Source organism: Pelecanus crispus, chromosome 1 (assembly GCF_030463565.1).
Source record: "Pelecanus crispus isolate bPelCri1 chromosome 1, bPelCri1.pri, whole genome shotgun sequence".
NCBI lineage: Eukaryota > Metazoa > Chordata > Aves > Pelecaniformes > Pelecanidae > Pelecanus > Pelecanus crispus.
This window is the reverse complement of record NC_134643.1, coordinates 211,036,436-211,054,788: the sequence shown is the minus strand read 5'-3', so window position 1 is coordinate 211,054,788 and position 18,353 is coordinate 211,036,436. Positions and strand designations below refer to the sequence as shown.

The 18,353-nt window shown below is 38.4% G+C and overlaps 1 protein-coding gene across 1 annotated transcript in view; it reads left to right on the top strand.

The window, feature by feature from the left end:
• DYNC2H1 (dynein cytoplasmic 2 heavy chain 1) overlaps window positions 1-18,353 on the top strand; it is a 197,891-nt gene that overhangs the window by 135,751 nt on the left and 43,787 nt on the right. Inside the window, exon 83 of the mRNA XM_075724522.1 lies at window positions 16,276-16,392. Coding sequence (XP_075580637.1) covers window positions 16,276-16,392 — 117 coding nt within the window. The remainder of the gene's footprint in view (window positions 1-16,275; window positions 16,393-18,353) is intronic.

Sequence of the window (18,353 nt, the reverse complement as noted above, 5' to 3'; positions counted from 1 at the left end):
ATGAGAACTGGCTTCAGCATGCAACAGTCCAACACTGCACACCACCTCTCCTGCTCTGAAAGACTGTGATGACAGATGGAACCCAAAGTCATGGGCTAAATGAACTCAATGGACATTTTAGAGGGATGGGCCATAGACGAAGGGAATGATATCTGTGTGTATATCAAGATAGGGAAAGTGGTGGTGATTAATTGGAACACATTGGAAAGGGGAGGGCCTGTGCATGACGTAGATGGTATAGAATAAGGGGTGGATACTGTCCTGGTTTCGGCTGGGACAGAGTTAATTTTCTTCCTAGCAGCAGGCATAGTGCTGTGTTTTGGATTTAGTAGGAGAAGAATGTTGGTAACATGCTGATGTTTTTAGTTGTTGCTGAGTACTGCTTATGCTAGTCAAGGACTTTTTCAGCTTCCCATGCTCTGCCAGGCGCACAAGAAACTGGGAGGGGGCACAGCCAGAATAGTTGATCCAAACTGACCAAAGGGCTATTCCATACCATATGACGTCATGCTCAGTATATAAACTGGGGGGGGGGGTGGCCAGGGAGCAGCAATCGCTGCTCAGGAACTGTCTGGGTATCGGTCGTCGGGTGGTGAGCAATTGCATTGTGCATCACTTGCTTTGTGTATCATTATTACTATTATCATTATTATACTGTTACTATTAGCATTACTATTTTGCTTTATTTCAATTATTAAACTGTTCTTATCTCAACCCAGGAGTGTTTCTCACTCTTACTCCTCCGATTCTCTCCCCCATCCCATCGGGGTAGGGGGAGTGAGCGAGCGGCTGCGTGGTGCTTAGTTGCTGGCTGGGGCTAAACCACGACACTGTGTGAGGGGAAATAGGTAATGAATGCATTTACATGCAGACTCGCACTCTACTGAACTGGTCTGTCATGGCAATGATTGTAATCTATAAACTATGGATTATAATCTCGAAAATATGAGACTGCTGTAGTTACAATTCTGTGAGATGCTTCTTTGTCATATGAGAGATTTCCTCATCTTTCCAATAATAGTTTGTGGTAATTCTTCAACTCTTAGGCAATTTAAGTAACAGGTGGGAGATTTTCTTAAATTTTGTTTCTACCTAACTATGAATCCTACTCCCATTCCATTTCTGACAGTTTGGCAGCTGCCTTAGATCCATAGGTGATCCCGTGGTTCACAACCTGAAATGGAATGATTACCTTCTAACAGAAATGTTTCTCATAAATCCATTACTGAGCTGAAGCAGAGAAAAGCTGAATGAATAAGGTAGTGAGAAATAAGTTGCTACCAGCTCAGTTGCCATGTGACTAGCACCAAAAAGGTGAAATTTAATACCGTGTCCACTACTTCACTGATTCTGTGCTAAGTATGTGGTATATTCTCTTATAATTTATGTCTACTATCCCATATAGTTTCTCATCTACTAGCCATTATAATTTCTCAGTCTGTATTTTTACATCTTCCTTATGCAGAGATGCACAGAATTGTATTGTCTACACCACTGAACTCAGGATTAGGGGAAGTAGGTTTTTTTGAAACATACAGACTTTGAAGTTACTTATTTAAACCAACTGACAGCAATTTTGACTTCAGTCATATGTTTAGGCTCAGTGATTTAAAATAATCATTCAGATACACATTGCTTTTAAGTAAATTGTAATTAGCAATCTTTTATCGGTTCAAAATCTTTTAAAAGTATTAGAACAGGTAACACTATGATCTATTCTATTAACCATGAAGTTAAACTAATGTAATCCTATTACAAGAAATGTGATATAATTTTATGACATCGGTTCACTACACAAGATGGAATACTTAGATAATAGAAATGTAGATTTTGTATAGAATTTCTATGCATATTATTTATTTTTCATGTATAGGAATGATAGTTTCTATTGCTGTAGCAACACACTTAGCTGTAGTAGAAATTTTCTGTGGCACAGTGCAGCATTTTGCAGTCATGAAGAGATCTCTTCTGTAACCTACTGCATTGCTAATGTTCGGGTAAACCTAAAACAGCACTAAACAGAAATGGACTTTTTTCAGTAACCTTGTAAATACTGATTATATTCACAGCTTTTCTTTTTCCCAGCAGAGAACTTCAATTCTAATTTAATAGCTGAATATTGCTAGCTGTATTATTTTAATATTGGTAACTGGTAATTGAATTGTTAGAAATTATGTCTTACAGTGTTCTGTGGTGTGATTCAGAGAGTATTAATACTGCATGCATACTGCTAAGAACCACTTTGTTTTTAAGAAAATATTTGACTTAAATAGGCAACATGACTTACATTTTTTTCTGGATTTTGTCCTTAGTTGCTTTATGTAGGTAGGTTGGAAGAAAGCACCTGGAGTACAACATGATGGGAAAGGCATTCCTTTAAATATGTCAAACAGCAAGTCAGTTCTCTTGTTAACAATATGAAGAAGCACATTAAAGTTACAGGAATTGTTTGACTCTTTATGGTGCCTTCCTGAATACTAGATGGATTCCATGAAAATATTTTGAGATTAGTTAGATGGGACAGAAAAGCAGAATCAATTATTATCAAAAGAGCTGAGATAAATATCTAGGAAAGCATGTAGGTTATAGTGTTTGTCTCAAATATGTTGATAATTTTCTTAGAAATGCTAAGAAATGAAAAAGGGATTTTATGAATTGGTAAACAAATTTTTTTGTTGGTTTGGTTTTCCAGGTCAATGAAAGACCAACACATTTCAAATTTCATTTGTTTTCAGTTTTATTTTATTCAACTGCTAAAGCAAGTGAATCATTCCCATAACTAATTGTGCATTCTTAGGCAAGGCCATCATTCATATTAATGGAAGAGAGCATGCTTGTGAGACTGACCTGTTACTTGCCCACTGACAGGAACTTTTCAAGAGTGCAGTCTGAGATTAAGACAAATTTTAAAAAGAACCTTAAGTTAAAAATGTAAAAGCCATCTTAAGTTAAAATTAATGCATGAGAAACAGAAGGAAAGCCATGCACACCAGTATAAGGTGACATGAAAGGACTGGAATCCTGGTTAGAAAGTTGTCTTAGATCAGATAATTATAGAAATGCTGGTTAGAAGGGACCTCTGGACTTTATGTAGTTCAGCCCCCTTCTCTAAGGGCAACTGTTGCCAACTCTGTCTATGGCTTTGTCTGTGTGCACTGTGTGCCATCATCCAAGTTGTTCACAGAGAAATTGAATGATGTGGGCCCCAATATCAAACTCTGGTTTCCTTCTCTTCTCACTAGCTGCCAGCCAGATGTCCAGCCCTTGATCACTACCATTTGACTCCAGCAATGCACCCAGTTTTCCATCCAGCCCATTCTTTGAGATCATGCTTCAAGTCCATACTTCCTCAGCTTCCAAAATAGGAATGCGATTGAAGATTATGTCAAAAGCCTTATTAGCAGTATCCCCTGCTCTTCCTTCATTCACATAGTCTTTACATCACAGAAGGCAATCAGGTTGGTCAAGCATTGTTTGCTCTTGGTAAAGCCGTGTTGACTGTTTCCGATTGCCTTCTTTTTCCCTTTAGTATTTGGAAGTGGATTCCATGTTGATGTGTTTCATGATCTCTCCAGGGAGAGAGATTAGGTGGAATAGTCTGTCATTCCATGAATCCTCCACCCGTTTCTTAAGGCAGGCATAATGTTACCCTTACCAACAGTAAGGATTTTCTCTCATTGCCGTGATTTTTCATATACAGTACAGAGCAGCCTTGCCATCACATTGGCCAGCAGCTATGGATGAATCTCATCTGGATTTCATTGATTTCAGTAGAATCATAGAATCATTGAGGTTGGAAAAGACCCTTAATATCATTGAGTCGAACTGTAAACCTAATACTGCCACTAAACCATGTCCCTAAGCGCCATGTCTACATGTCCTTTAAATATCTCCAGACTCAACCACTTCCCTGGGCAGCCTGTTCTTGACAGGTGCTTGACAACCCTTTCCATGATGAAATTTTTCCTAATATCCAATCTAAACCTCTCCTGGCACAACTTGAGGCCATTTCCTCTTGTCCTATCACTTGTTACTTGGGAGAAGAGACCAACACCCACCTTGCTACAACCGCCTTTCAGGTAGCTGTAGAGAGCGATAAGGTCTCCCCTCAGCCTCCTTTTCTCCAGGCTAAACAACCCCAGTTCCCTCAGCCGCTTCTCACAAGACTTGTGCTCTAGACCCTTCACCAGCTGCAATGCTCTTCTTTGGACACGCTCCAGCACCTCCATGTCTTTTTTGTAGTGAGGGGCCCAAAACTTAACACGGTATTCCAGGTGCGGCCTCACCAGTGCTGAGTACAGGGGAATGACCACTTCCCTAGTCCTGCTCGCCACACTATTTCTGATACAAGCCAGGATACTGTTGGCCTTCTTGGCCACCTGGGCACACTGCTGGCTCATATTCAGCCAGCTTTTGACCAACATCTCCAGGTCCTTTTCCACTGGGCAGCTTTCCAGCCACTCTTCCCCAAGCCCGTAGCATTGCATGGGGTTGTTGTGACCCAAGTGCAGTACCTGGCATTTACCCTTGTTGAATCTCATACAGTTGGCCTCGGCCCATCGATCCAGCCTGTCCAGATCCCTCAGTAGAGCCTTCCTACCCTTGAGCAGATCGACACTCCCACCCAACTTGGTATCCTCTGCAAACTTGCTGAGGGTGCACTCGATGCCGTCATCCAGATCATTGATAAAGGTATTAAACAGAACTGGCCCCTGTGCTGAGCCCTGAGGAACACCGCTTGTGACCAGCTGCCAACTGGATTTAACTTCATGTTCATGTATGAGTATGTTCATGTTCTCTAAGTAGACTGTTTCTCTCCCATTATTAGCTGCTCCTTTTCTCCCTAAACCATGCATAGAGGACATTGAATACTTCAGGCCTTTATGTACCATCCCTCACTTATGTTCTCTTGCGTTCATCAAATGTCCCGTGTTTTCTTTGAACTTTTGCATATGTGTTGAAACCCGTTTCGCCCTTAATGTTCCTTGCTAGTCTTATCTCCAGCTGGGCTTTGGCTTTTCTAATTTCATCCTGAAGTGCCCAAGCAGTGCTTTTATCTTCTTTCTTTATCTGTCCTTGATTTTGGTTCTTACGTTCCTTTTTTTGTCTTCCAATCCATTGAGACACACCATGCTTACCCAGTCATTCTGCTGAAAATCCTGGTCTTTCTGCACAATGAGGTGATTTGTTCTGAAGCTCACTCAAAAAATAGACCTTTATTCTCCTTTTTAATCAGCTGAAAGTAATGTGCTGTCCATTGTACTGTCTCAAATTTTTCCTCTCCCTTATGCCCACTTCTCATGGGGTTCTGTTGGCAGTTCCCTGAATAAAACAGTGTCTGCTTTCCTAAAGTCCAAAACCTTAACTCTGCAGTTTACCTCATGCCTACCCTCAACGTATGTGTAAATATACATAATTCCTGCCTGCATTTGCAATGTTGACTATTAACCAGCACTTTAGAAATTTCCTTCAGTAATGTCATCATTAATAATACAGCTTTTTCACATACATTTTAAAATATAGACAGTTACAAATAATGATATTGAAAGTGCTTCTGTGACTAAAAGGTAACTCTTAATTTTAGTTAAAATTTTATAAGCTAGCAGGTCTGTCATGAAATTTATTCAAGCTTTTAAGATACAATTCCCACAAAAAAATTGTCGATGCATTTCTTTGACGTACTATAAAGCTTGTGTGTTTTATTTCTCATGCTCTGTAAAAATCTCATCTTGCAGATCACTGCTATAAATATCAATTTGAATGTGTACAGGACTAGAATGCACACATTGTTATAGAGACTTTTAAAAGTGTGTAGAAAAGTGTAGAACTGGGTCTGTATTTCATACTTATTTTCATGTATTCATACCATGAAATTTCATACTTGTCATGAATGGCAGCTGAATCATTTGAAAACTTAAGACTTTGTTCTAGCAGAAACTTAACATACAAAAATAGTATTCACACATTACATCCAGATGACTTAAGTAAATGATGATATCTGAACAAAGTCAGGTTTACAAAATCAGGCAAAAAGCATGTTGCCTAACTATATACTCCACATAAATTATACTAGCACAGAAACCTCACATTGAATGCATTCTTTTTATAGATGTGATTGCTTAAAGAGAAACAATTTCTTTAATGAAATCCATTAGAAGTCAAAAGGAATAGCTCATCATACCTTAGGATAGCTGCTAAATATAGTACTCATTTAAAATAATTACTGTTGCTATTCTGTCTGTGCTTGAAACTTAGAAATTTTGTAGAAAAACCCAATTATCTTTTTTTATAGCTTTTTTATTATTATTTTTGATGAATACTTGCTGAGTAAACTAATAATGGAAAACATTGTAGGGCAATCTAGTAAGGGAAGTAAGGTATGAACCAGGGTCAGGAAACATGAAGTGAATCTTGCCTCATTAAATATAATTGCAATGATTGCATTGACTTCAGTAACAGCATTTTATCCTTGGGTTCTCTTTTGCAACTTTGTTGCTGATCTGCTCTTATTTTCAGGAAGTCACCAGCTGATTCTATACCTCTTCCCACCATTCCTTGCATATCTTGTTTACTTAGATTATAACTGCTCTCTGTCTTCCTAGAACGGTAGTCAGATGTATGATTGTAGTACAGTTCCAATGCTGGTTTTTACCTTGTTAACAAGCTAAGCAAGAGACAGCATGTGTAGGGGAGGGTGTACAAGGACACTTGGAACTCTTAGATCGCTGGATCATACTTGAAGTTATACACCAAGACTCCACTGCTGTTATTACCCAAGTCAGCTGAAGTAAAGTTAGGGTGAGTATGTACACCCAATATTACAGTCATAGGTCTGACTGCAGTGTTCCTACTGTATATAGAAAGGGGGGGTTTGTAGTATGTGGTTATTTTTCAAGGTGCAATTGTAATGTAATGATAGCTGTAGCTTCTTGTGTGTTCATCAACACACTAAATTTTCTCTTTCAAAATCTAGCTCCTTAACAGGACTCTGAGCACTGGTACCTAATTTTATATCTACTGCTCCCCCATAATTCTAATCATGCCACATAGAGTAATATGGGTATAATTATTGAAAAGCATGCAATCGGAATTATTCTTGAACTTGTTATGTAATTGCTGTAGATGTCAGGATGAACATAAATCTATTTTCTTAAAATAATTTCGCATTTATACAACCTTTGTATCAGCTGTGCAGAGCATATAATTGCTGACATTTATTAAATGCATCCCACGTCACAAATACATGACTAATAGGCTCTAGCAGAAATTGATGAGTAATGCTGCACTGTATTTATTATTATCCTGCAATTGAGCAATTTGAGTACTTAACAAGAATTTTTAAAATACAGGGAGTATTTTGTATATACCCATAGTGCCACATAAAAGAAATGGGCTGTACCACGTAATGGAGTGGAAGCCACAGTACTGTGCTCTAATAAAAACCACAGCCCTTTACCATTGCAGTACTACAAGTAGCCTTATTAATTGCCATAGGATTGGTGCTACGTACACGAGAATATATTGGTGGTCTGCATATTTTCACTTTCTAGGCTACAGTTTTCCAGTTTTCTTAAGTTTTGTCAGGGTGTGTAATTAGCTAAGGTCAACCACCTCTTCTGGCCTTCCTTTTAGCATTGTGTTCTCCAGGTAGGTTATCCTGGGGACCTCTACAAAGTAAAGCTCTTAGTTACTCTTTGGGAGAAGGTGCAACTGGAATACTGGCTAGGTCAATAGTTGGGCATGTGCTGTCCATCTGTAGCGTCCTGCTGATTTTCTTTCCTCCTCCACTGAACCCCTGCTCTACAGAGGATCTTCCCGGCATCAAAGGTATATGATCCTCTGTATAAAAGAAGGTATAGGTGATGTCAATGTCTTCCCTTGTTTGCTTTCTATTTTGGTTAAGAAGGCATGTATATCTGTAATGAGTCCAGTCCTACTTACTGAGTGAATGAGCAGCTTTGAGATAACCTTGAAGGAACAACAAAAGAGCAAGCATAGACCTACACTGTTTCTTACTCATCCATATGCAGTATGAATGATTTGGTTATGGATACCATTGAAGTACCCTTGTCCTAACAATCTCCGTGGACTGTTTTCTTGCAGAGAGGATAAGGGGCACAGGGAGACTGAAAGTCAGAGAGGTTTAATTGGCAGCTTGGTCTTAGGCTACTTTCACAGCAGTGTGGATTACTGCAGCCAAACTGCGAGGAACAGTATGGAAGCATGTAGTTCTGTCAGAAGGCACATCAAACTGAAACCCGTTCCATTTCTTAACACAATGAAGGCATAGTTGCATTGCACTGAGTTACCACTTTCCAAATGTTTACCAAAGTGACTATGTCATAACTTCATATTTTAGTTTGAGCTGTGAAGTGTTATAAAACCAGAAATATCTCCTTGAATAGCTGGGTAAAGGGATATATTGTTTTATTCAGGGGAGTGAAAGGTAGAAGGCATTTCTCTACTAAGACTACATCCTTTTAAAACTGGTAGATGGCAGTAGAGTATCTGCTTTGACATTGTCTATAGATTTACTGAGAGGAGTTTGTTAGCTTTTTGTACAAAATAAAAATCCTTTTATCTCTTCCATAGTCTAGAAAAAAATAGAAGCTGTCTGACTAGCAAACCTTTTCTGGTTTGTATTCTTAAAACAGTAATCATATTTAGTTCAGGAATGATTGATCCTAGATTTTTTTTTTAATTCAGTGACAGAATTTCATAATATATTTTTAGCTTTATTGCTTTTCTCTTTCAAATTGTAATACTGTGTGTAAAATTTCATTTTGTTGTATAATTTGTAGGATAGATTGCTTATGAAATAAATACAAGACATATCTAAGCCTGTGTTTGTTATATATTGTATTTGTGAAGTAGCAGGTTTTGCATTAGCTGTGAATTACTGAAGGCAAGACATTTTCCTCATCTTGTGCATGAGTAAAGAACAGAAATAGATTTTGTGTTCCTAGAAATCTGTTTTTATCAAAGTTCCAGGGAAGTAAAAGTTAAAATCTTGGTATTTCCTCATTTTTATTTTTCCATGAATTTTTATTTTAATTTTCAGGTCTAACATGACTTTCTAGTAGTTCCATATGAAGCCACATTTGCTCATTCATTATCTTTATTGCTTTCCATTCTGTTCATTATCTCTCTTAATTTCTCTAAATATGTGGGGTTTTTACTGTAATGTGTTGGTCAATATCATAACAGCATGTATCCACACAAATCCATAAAGTATGCAATAGATGAAAAAGCTGAGATGCACAATTAGTTTAATAACTAGGTAAGTAAATATTGACATTTTAAGTTTGACTACCCCACCTTTATTAATATATGCAACTTATATTTTTCTGTGCTGACAATGCAAAAAAAATAGTGCATGAATTTTCCACTAAGAATGGAAAAAATATTCAGTAGCAGTTTCTGTATGCTGTTCGTAGTTATTAGATGCACTGTTCACAAATAAACTACTCTACTGAATTTTTTATATAAATACTGTTTTGATTAGTTTACCTTACTTGAACAGGCAGCTTCTAGAGACTGAATACTACAAGTTCTGAATAATCTTCTCACCCCTCTTTAAACAGACTATTACTGGTGATGGCTTTTATATTTTGATTACCTTTCTTTCCATCCTTCTCATATTTTCAGTGATAGTACTGTTTTCCTGCTTTATGGTAGATTTTTTCACTCATTTTTTCAAAACATTTAGATGTGTATATGAACTGGAATAGCACAACTTATAACAGCTTTTAGTGTGTAATATATTAAAAGGCTATGTTGAGGTAACAAAGATGAGCATTCAAAGGTTAGGTATTTTAAAATAACTTATTTTGAGTACCCTGTTTTATACAACTATGATTAGATTTTCAGTTTCCTTAGTATTATAAGTACATACATAACTGCTTGGTACCTTTCCAAACTAGATCGCAAAGGATATGATTCAACAGACCTAGATGTCTGCATCTGTGCTAGTCACTTTTAGTCTCTCTTTGTGGTCACAGAAGTATCGTGTTTAAGGCACAATTAATCTCATCCTAGAAAAAGTATCTGAAGTTGATTATAAGTTGACCTGATGGCAAGATATATATAGTGTAGTGAAAGGAGCTGAATTGTTCTTGACTTTTTATGTTAGGTTTCCAGGAAATGAAAATCCTCATTCTAATTTCCACAACCCATCTATCTGAGGTACCTGTGTAAGGAACTTAGTTTTCCTATGTACTCAACAGGAGGGACTTCTGAATGACAATTTAGCCCACTTAAGATCTGTCTATTGATTATGTAGGGAGGCTAAGGTGGTAATCTTTGTAATTTAAGTAAGTTTTAAGTAAGCTTTAAGTAAGTGCCTAAAGGTAGTGGGGTGAATTTGTTCTTGTCTGTTTTAAGTTTGATTTAAGTGACTATGTACAGTGCCCTCTCTCAACCCAAAAGTTATTTTGTCTCCTTAAATACAGATTCCTAGTCATATTCCCTTTGTCAGCTGAATCGAGGTCTCCTTCTAGGTACTCATCCAGTCTGTGTTCTCATTCCTGTCCTGCTGCCTTACAGAACCTTACAGGCTGTTTCATATGGCCCCCAGGAATCTGTTCCTGATACTCCTCTTTCTTTTCAAATCCAGTTTCCCTTCCAACTCTAAACTTGTGTCTCTTGCCTGGAGGTGAAAACAGTTCTGTGGAGCAACTGCAAACATACCACATAACCTGGGAGACTTTTGTGATACCCCTGGTGATTCTAATAGGGAAGTACATCCCGCTCCTGGTTTTATTCAGGTCATTCCCAATCAACACATTCTTTTTCTCAGTCTGTGCATTTGACTCTCTTGTTTTTACAGGACATAAGCTGAAACAAGAAAGGTCCACACTGGATATTAGGGGAAACTTTTTCATCATTAGGACAGTAAAGCAGTGGAACAGGTCATCCAGAGAGGTTGTGCAGTCTCTGTAGCTGGGATCTTTTCAAGACCAGGCTAGGTAAAGCCCTGAGCAACCTGGTCTGATCTTAGCTCTTACCCTGCGTCAAGCAGGAGGTTAGACTAGAGACCTCTTGAGGTCCTTTCCAACCTAAATAATTCTGTGATCCTATAAAAAAATCAATTTCCCTTTTCATTCAAAAAGAGATTGATTTGAGAGTACTGAGTAAACCTTTTCTCAGGCTTCAGCTGATTTGAAGTAGCATAGACTGGTCAGTACTGTAAGAAATTTCACTGTGATTTGTGAGAATAAAATGCCATTCAAATTCTAAAATTAAACTTGTCATCATAGTTCAGCAGTAATATAAGTTATTATTTTACAATCTCTAATTCTTTACTAAATTTGGACTGATTTCATGGATGTAAGAAATAGTACACAAAAAAATGTCCATCAGATTTGCAGTCACTGTTGTGTTTTAGCCCTAGTCACCAACCTAGCACCACACAGACGCTCGCTCACCCTCCCACCCTGGTGGGATGGGGGAGAGAATCAGAAGAGCCAAAGTGAGAAAACACATGGGTTGAGATAAGAACAGTTTAATAACTGAAATAATAATAATAGTAATGAAAAGGGAAACAACAAGAGAGAGGGAAACAAAACCCAGGAAAAACAGGTGATGCAACTGCTCACCACCCACTGACTGACACCCAGCGGGTCCCCAAACAGTGGTCACTTCCCCCTGGCCAACTCCCACCAGTTTATATACTGAGCATGACGTTATATGGTATGGCATATCCCCATGGAATATGCTGTGGGCACACAATGTCAGTGTGTTATCAACATTATTCTGTTGAAGCTGGACATGAGCCAGCAATGTGCGCTTGCAGCCCAGAAGGCCAACCATATCCTGGGCTGCATCAAAAGCAGCGTGGCCAGCAGGTCGAGGGAGGTGATTCTGCCCCTCTACTCTGCTTTGGTGAGACCCCACCTGCAGTGCTGCGTCCAGCTCTGGGGCCCTCAGCACAGGAAGGACATGGACCTGTTGGAGCGGGTCCAGAGGAGGGCCGCAAAAATGATCCGAGGGCTGGAACACCTCTCCTATGAGGCCAGGCTGAGAGAGTTGGGGTTGTTCAGCCTAGAGAAGAGAAGGCTGCGAGGAGACCTTATTGTCGCCTTCCAGTACTTAAAGGGGGCCTACAGGAAAGATGAGGAGAATCTTTTTAGCAAGGCCTGTTGTGACAGGACAAGGAATAATGGATTTAAACTAAAGAAGAATAGATTTAAACTAGACATAAGAAAGAAATTTTTTACAATGAGGGTGGTCAAGCACTGGCACAGGTTGCCCAGAGAGGTGGTAGAGGCCCCATCCCTGGCAACATTCAAGGTGAGGTTGGACGGGGCTCTGAGCAACCTGATCTGGTTAAAGCTGTCCCTGCTCACTGCAGAGGGGTTGGGCTAGATGACCTCTAAAGGTCCCTTCCAACCCAAAGCATTCTATGATTCTGTGATTCTCAGACTAAATCCAAAACACAGCACTATGCCGGCTTCTGGGAAGAAAATTAACTCTATCCCAGCTGAAACAAGGACAGTCTATTAGCAAAGTTTGGGATGCTGAAACAGTTCAAAGATTAGGTCAACCTGAGTATTTTGGCATGACTAAAATATATTTTCCTTTGTTTCTTGAAGATGAATGACTCTTCTAGGCTAAAATTTTCAAAAAGTATTCAGGCTGAAAGAGCCACCAGTACACAAATTTTCAGCCCAACCCATTATTTTTTTGAAAATTACAGTCAGTTGAAAACAGTGTGCTGTCATGGAAACTTTAATAGCAAGTTATGCTATCATCATACCTGTTATACATGAGAGAAGAAATGGGATGAACTGGAAAGAGTTAAAAGAACTTCCGTGAACATTTGATAAAGATCATAGTATGATACAGTACTCTAGAACACTGAGAGTTAAAACTTGATTTCTTTTGATTCAATATATTTAAGTGCTTAACTTTTTTGACAATCATATCCCAATACTTTTGGGCTACTTTGATAAAATGTACAAAGCAGAAACAGATGTAGTTGCAGTGAAGAACAAAGATTGAAATTATGTATAGATAATGTATTTCCTATTTACATTACATAGACAAATTCTGTAACTAGATAATTAAAAATAGACAGCTAGCCCTATACATTAGAGTTAGAAAATAGTTTAATTACTTGATGATCTTGCAGTCACTACCTCTCAAATTCAAATTAATTTTATAGCTGAAATCAGCTATATGGAGCTAAGTGTTTACACCTATGAAGTCACTTCAAAAAAGAATACAATGCTTAATATTTTCAATCCCCCATATTCACAAAGCACTCATATAAACTTTCTGCAGCTTTATAGTATAAACCTACAAGTTATATGCAGTACTGCATACTGAATTGCCAGTAAAGTATATTTGGTATGTTTTATTTATTTGCAAATGATGTCAGGCAACTATCCAAAACCAAATTATAAGAGCCAGAATTATAGCTAAAAGAATGATAATCTGGAAGGCATAAATGTGTGTTTATTATCTGTATTGCTTGGCAGAACATTTGCATGAGTGCAGAGTGAAAAGGAGGAAGAATAATGGGAATGATAAAGATACTATGATCAAAACATTAATAAGAGAAAATAATTTTTTGCTAAATTAAACAAGAATCTTTTCTGCTATTCACAATAGCTGGAGCATACAAAGAATTATTAAAGTTTAAAATGAAATGGTATTTTCCATAACAAGCTATACTGAGCAGTGGCTTGTATTTTCTTTTACTCCCTTTAGCTGCCACAATACTTGGAGAAGGCCTTCTTGTAGACCTTCACATCCATTGCTAGTTTCAAACCCAACTGAGATTTGGCTTTGCTCACTCCACCCTAAAACAATTGAGCGCTGTCTTTATATCCTCCTGGGTAGTCCATCCCTGCTCCCATCTTCTGTGGAATACTTTTTTGCATTTGAAATCACTAGGAGCTTCCTCTTCATCCAGACTGATCTTCTGCCATGCTTGTTCTCTGGCTTGCTTGTCATGCTTATCAGAAAGGAGTGTTCTTGTGCTTTGAGGAATTTGTTCTTGAAGATTAACCAACTCTTCTGGTCTCCTTTGCCCCCCAGTGCAGTTGCCCATTAGATCCTGTCAAGAAGATTCCTGACTAAGCTACAATCTGCTCTCCTGAGGTCCAGGGTTGTGATTCCACTACTTGCTTTGCTCTCTTTTCTCAGGATTTTAAACATCACGATCTCATGGTTGGTGCGGCCAAGGCTGCCCTTGACCTTCACATCTCCTACCCGTTCATTGTTTATTAGCAACAGATTCAATACAGCATCTCCCCTGGTTGGCTAATTGATTGCCTGTATAAAGAAATAGACTTCAACAAATTCCAGAAATCTCCTGCATTCCTTGAACCCTGTCATATTGCCCTCATGGCAGATACCGGGTTTGTGGAAGTCTCCCATGGGTATGAAGGCCTGTGATTGTTGGGCTCCTTCAAGCGGTCAGAAGAAGACTTCATCTACTTTCTTGATCAAGGAGTCTGTAGCACACATCTACTAAAGCACCACACATGCTGGTCTGTCCTCTGGTCTCTGCCTGTAAGCTCTCAGATGGCTCATCACCTTTTCCTAGGCAAAGCTCTGTTCATTTCAGCTACTCCTTTGCCTTGACTGCAACTTCTCCTTACCTTCCTTTCTGGCAGTTTACTTCAGACTAGGCAAAAGTAAGATTTTAGTACACTTAAGATGCTTCCTCCAGGTATTCATTAGGTATGCATGTAGTTCCTCTTGGAAAACCAAGTTGCAGGATCATGACTGAAGTAATTTATTATAATAGTCTATGACTTTTGTCAACTAATAGTGTTTTTTAGGTCATGGCATTAATTTCACTTTAATTCCTTAAATATAACAGAGAAATAAAAATCCTATTTTCATCACTTCTGAGATACGGAATCACAGAGTATGCATAATTCTCTAGCACAGCAGATTATATTGTCATTTCTGAGGGAACTAAAAAAGATTTTTTTCAGAATTAACATATTACAAAGTGAGCTTTTAATGAAAAATAATACTATTTTAGCTTAATTAAAAGTATTTTTAAACTTGTTTTTCTAAATATAGTTTTATATGCTATAGAGATAAATTTTAGATATTTATACTTCATATATTTATCTTTTGGTTTATGTCTTGTAAGACATTTAATATAAGAAAAAAATTATAGTAAATGTTATAAAAGTTAAAATAATGGTTCAGTGTACTATCATCTTGTAGTGTTTCATAGTCCCTGTCAAAGGTAGTAAATAAGAAGCTGCTGTTTGCCTCAGCGAAAGAAAATGAAAAACAAAAGAAAGCACTGCATCATTGCACATCTTTCAAGAATAGAAAATAAGTCAAAACCCAGCAGAAGCAACTTGACTTTCTGCCTCATTCTGTCTCACAGTTAAATGGTCCAGTTCTTCTGAACGATTAATACATTTTTTATTATCAAGTTTAATTCTTTGAAGTCAAGCAAAAGAGAATTAGTAAGTTGTTCTCTAACATGTCTTGCAAAAAATGCACTGTGAAAAATAACTAAAATGTAGCTAAAATACCTACAGATACCAGGGGGTTTATATACAGTTTAAGGGAAAGACTGCAATATCACTGAAGAAGTTCAATTTCACTATTCTTTCTTTATAAATGTATGCAGATATTTGATCAGTTTATGTGTGGAGTTACCAGGGTTGCTAACAATGAAAGGCAAGTTGGACCTGATGAACTGGGAGCTTTCCTTCTTTCTGAGAGTTTTGCAGTTATTCTTTTAATTGCTTGCTTGCTTTCTTTAAACTAATAAATATGCATTTAAATAATTTGAGGTAGCATGAATATCTAACTAAGATATCCATGGGAGAACTGAATAAATTGATAATAATTGTCTTGGAGTTTTGATGCCTGATAGGTACTGTATGTATTTAGTAACATATTCTGGGATTTTGTTTCTTTTTTTTAATTACAGATGGAGCCTAGTTAAAGGGAGAGCTTGAGTTTTGTCTGTACATTTTGTGGAAAAGAGGCTTTTTAATTAGTTACACAACTCATTAGTTTTTAAATTATAGTTGAACAAAACAATGCAATAAGAAAAATATGGATTTGTTTGTTTTGGGCTTAATATGAATGAGGCTCAAGTATGTTATATATTTGGATATGGGTATTGTTTGTGTTTTGAATAGGTCGTGAATAGTAATTAAGTAATTAATGCAGAAAAGTATAGTCCGTAGATAAATCAGAGAGTATTTGCTATTGTAGCACATTTTTATACTATAAGAAGTTTGTTTATCCTTCTTCAAGATTTGCATTTGTTTTCTCATCCCTCAGGTCATTTCACAGCTTCGGATCCTGAGCAGGTCGGTAACTGCTGGCTGCAAATTTGACAGAGAAATATGGTCTGCTGAACTTTCTCCTGTTCTCAACCTGTGGAAGAAGCTTAATCAGGTAGGAAAGTAGCTAATTTGAAAAGACAACTTTTTTTTTCCCAGTAACTATATTAAAAGTAAGGTCTAAGGAATTATCTTGAATATTGAAACATAAGTGAAAAAGGAAATTAAATGCATATGAAGTCTGTATGTGGGACAGCAGTATATTTCAATGTGACACCTTCCATTATATCTTACTGGCTAGAGTTAAATATACCTTTGGGCCTGCAAACCTTCCTTGCAAGAGCTCAGGTGAAACTGTTGCATATATGTACGCATGTACAATCAGAAAATTAGAGATTTTGATTGTAGTGTTTGGAATACTGATAAATGAGGCCAGTTTTAAACAGCAAACCAAAACTGCACTGCATTAATGCTCATTAACAGCACACATTGCTAATGGGTAATTCTTTATCATTATTAATCATTAGCACTTCAAATTCAAAGCACTTATTCTTTAAAAGTTGTGTCATAAATTAGCTGTGAGTATACAGTACCATGAAGCTGAAGCCACATAGTCACCGCTGGTGACTCTGGTCCTTGATGGTCTTAGTCACCCAGGTGGATCCAACCCCCTGCTATGGGCGGGGACATCTTTCACTAGATCAGGTTGCTCAAAGCCCTGTCCAACCTGACGTTGAACGCTTCTGGGGATGGGGCATCCACAACTTCTCTGGACAACCTGCCCAGTGTCTCACCACCCTTACCATAAAAAAACTCTTCCTTATATCCAGTGTAAATCTGCCCTCTTTCAGTTTAAAACTGTTGCCCTGTGTCCTGTCACTACAGGCCCTAGTGTAAAGTCTTTCTCCATCCTCCTTGTAAGTATTGAAAGGCTGCAATAAGTTCTCCCTGGAACCTTCTCTTCTCCAGGCTGAACAACCCCAACTCTCTCAGTCTTTTTATATAGGAGAGGTGTTTCAGCTCTCTGATCATTTTTGTGGCCCACATTTTTCATCCACCAGTATCCCCAAGTTCTCTGCAAGGCTGCTCTCAATCCATTCATCCCCCAGTCTGATACTGGAGGTTGTCCTGAGCCAGGTGCAGAAAATTGCACTTGGCCTTGTTGAGCTTCATGAGGTGGTGGTGGTTGTTGTTGTTATTACTATTATTATCTTCTTTCTTTTATCTGTTGGATACAATTAGTAGTAAAGTAGAGGCAGATGGGATAAATGCTGACAATACCTTCCATTTTATTTACAAGAAGGAAATATTAGTCTTCTTCCTGTCAAATGTACTTATCACTAAGGGTAGTTGGAAATAATGGTTGAATCCTGGGTATGTTGGTTGACAGCCAGCTGAAAATGAGCCAGCAGTGTGCCCAGGTGGCCAAGAAGGCCAACAGCATCCTGGCTTGCATCAGGAATAGTGTGGCCAGCAGGAGCAGGGAAGTGATCGTCCCCCTGTACTCGGCACTGGTGAGGCTGCACCTGGAATACTGTGTTCACCTTTGGGCCCCTCAATACAGGAAAGACATTGAGTTGCTGGAGCGTGTCCAGAGAAGGGCAATGAAACTGGTGAAGGGTCTGGAGAGCAAGTCTTATGAGGGGCAGCTGAGGGAACTGGGATTGTTTAGCCTGGAGAAGAGGAGGCTGAGGGGAGACCTTATCGCTCTCTACAACTCCCTGAAAGGAGGTTGTAGTGAGGTGGGTGTTGGTCTCTTCTCCCAAGTAACTAGCAATAGGACGAGAGAAAATGGCCTCAAGTTGCATCAGGGTAGGTTTAGACTGGACATTAGGAAAAATTTCTTTACGGGAAGGGTTGTCAAGCATTGGAACAGGCTGTCCAGAGAGGTGGTGGAGTCACTGTCTGTGAAGGTGTTCAAAAAACATGTAGATGTGTCACTCTGGGACAGGTTTACTAGGCATGGCAGTGTTGGGTGGACAGTTGGACTGATGATCTTAGAGGTCCTTTCCAACCTTAGTGACTCCTAGTTTTACTCGTTGTAAAATAATGCAGCCACCAAGCCAGGAAACATGA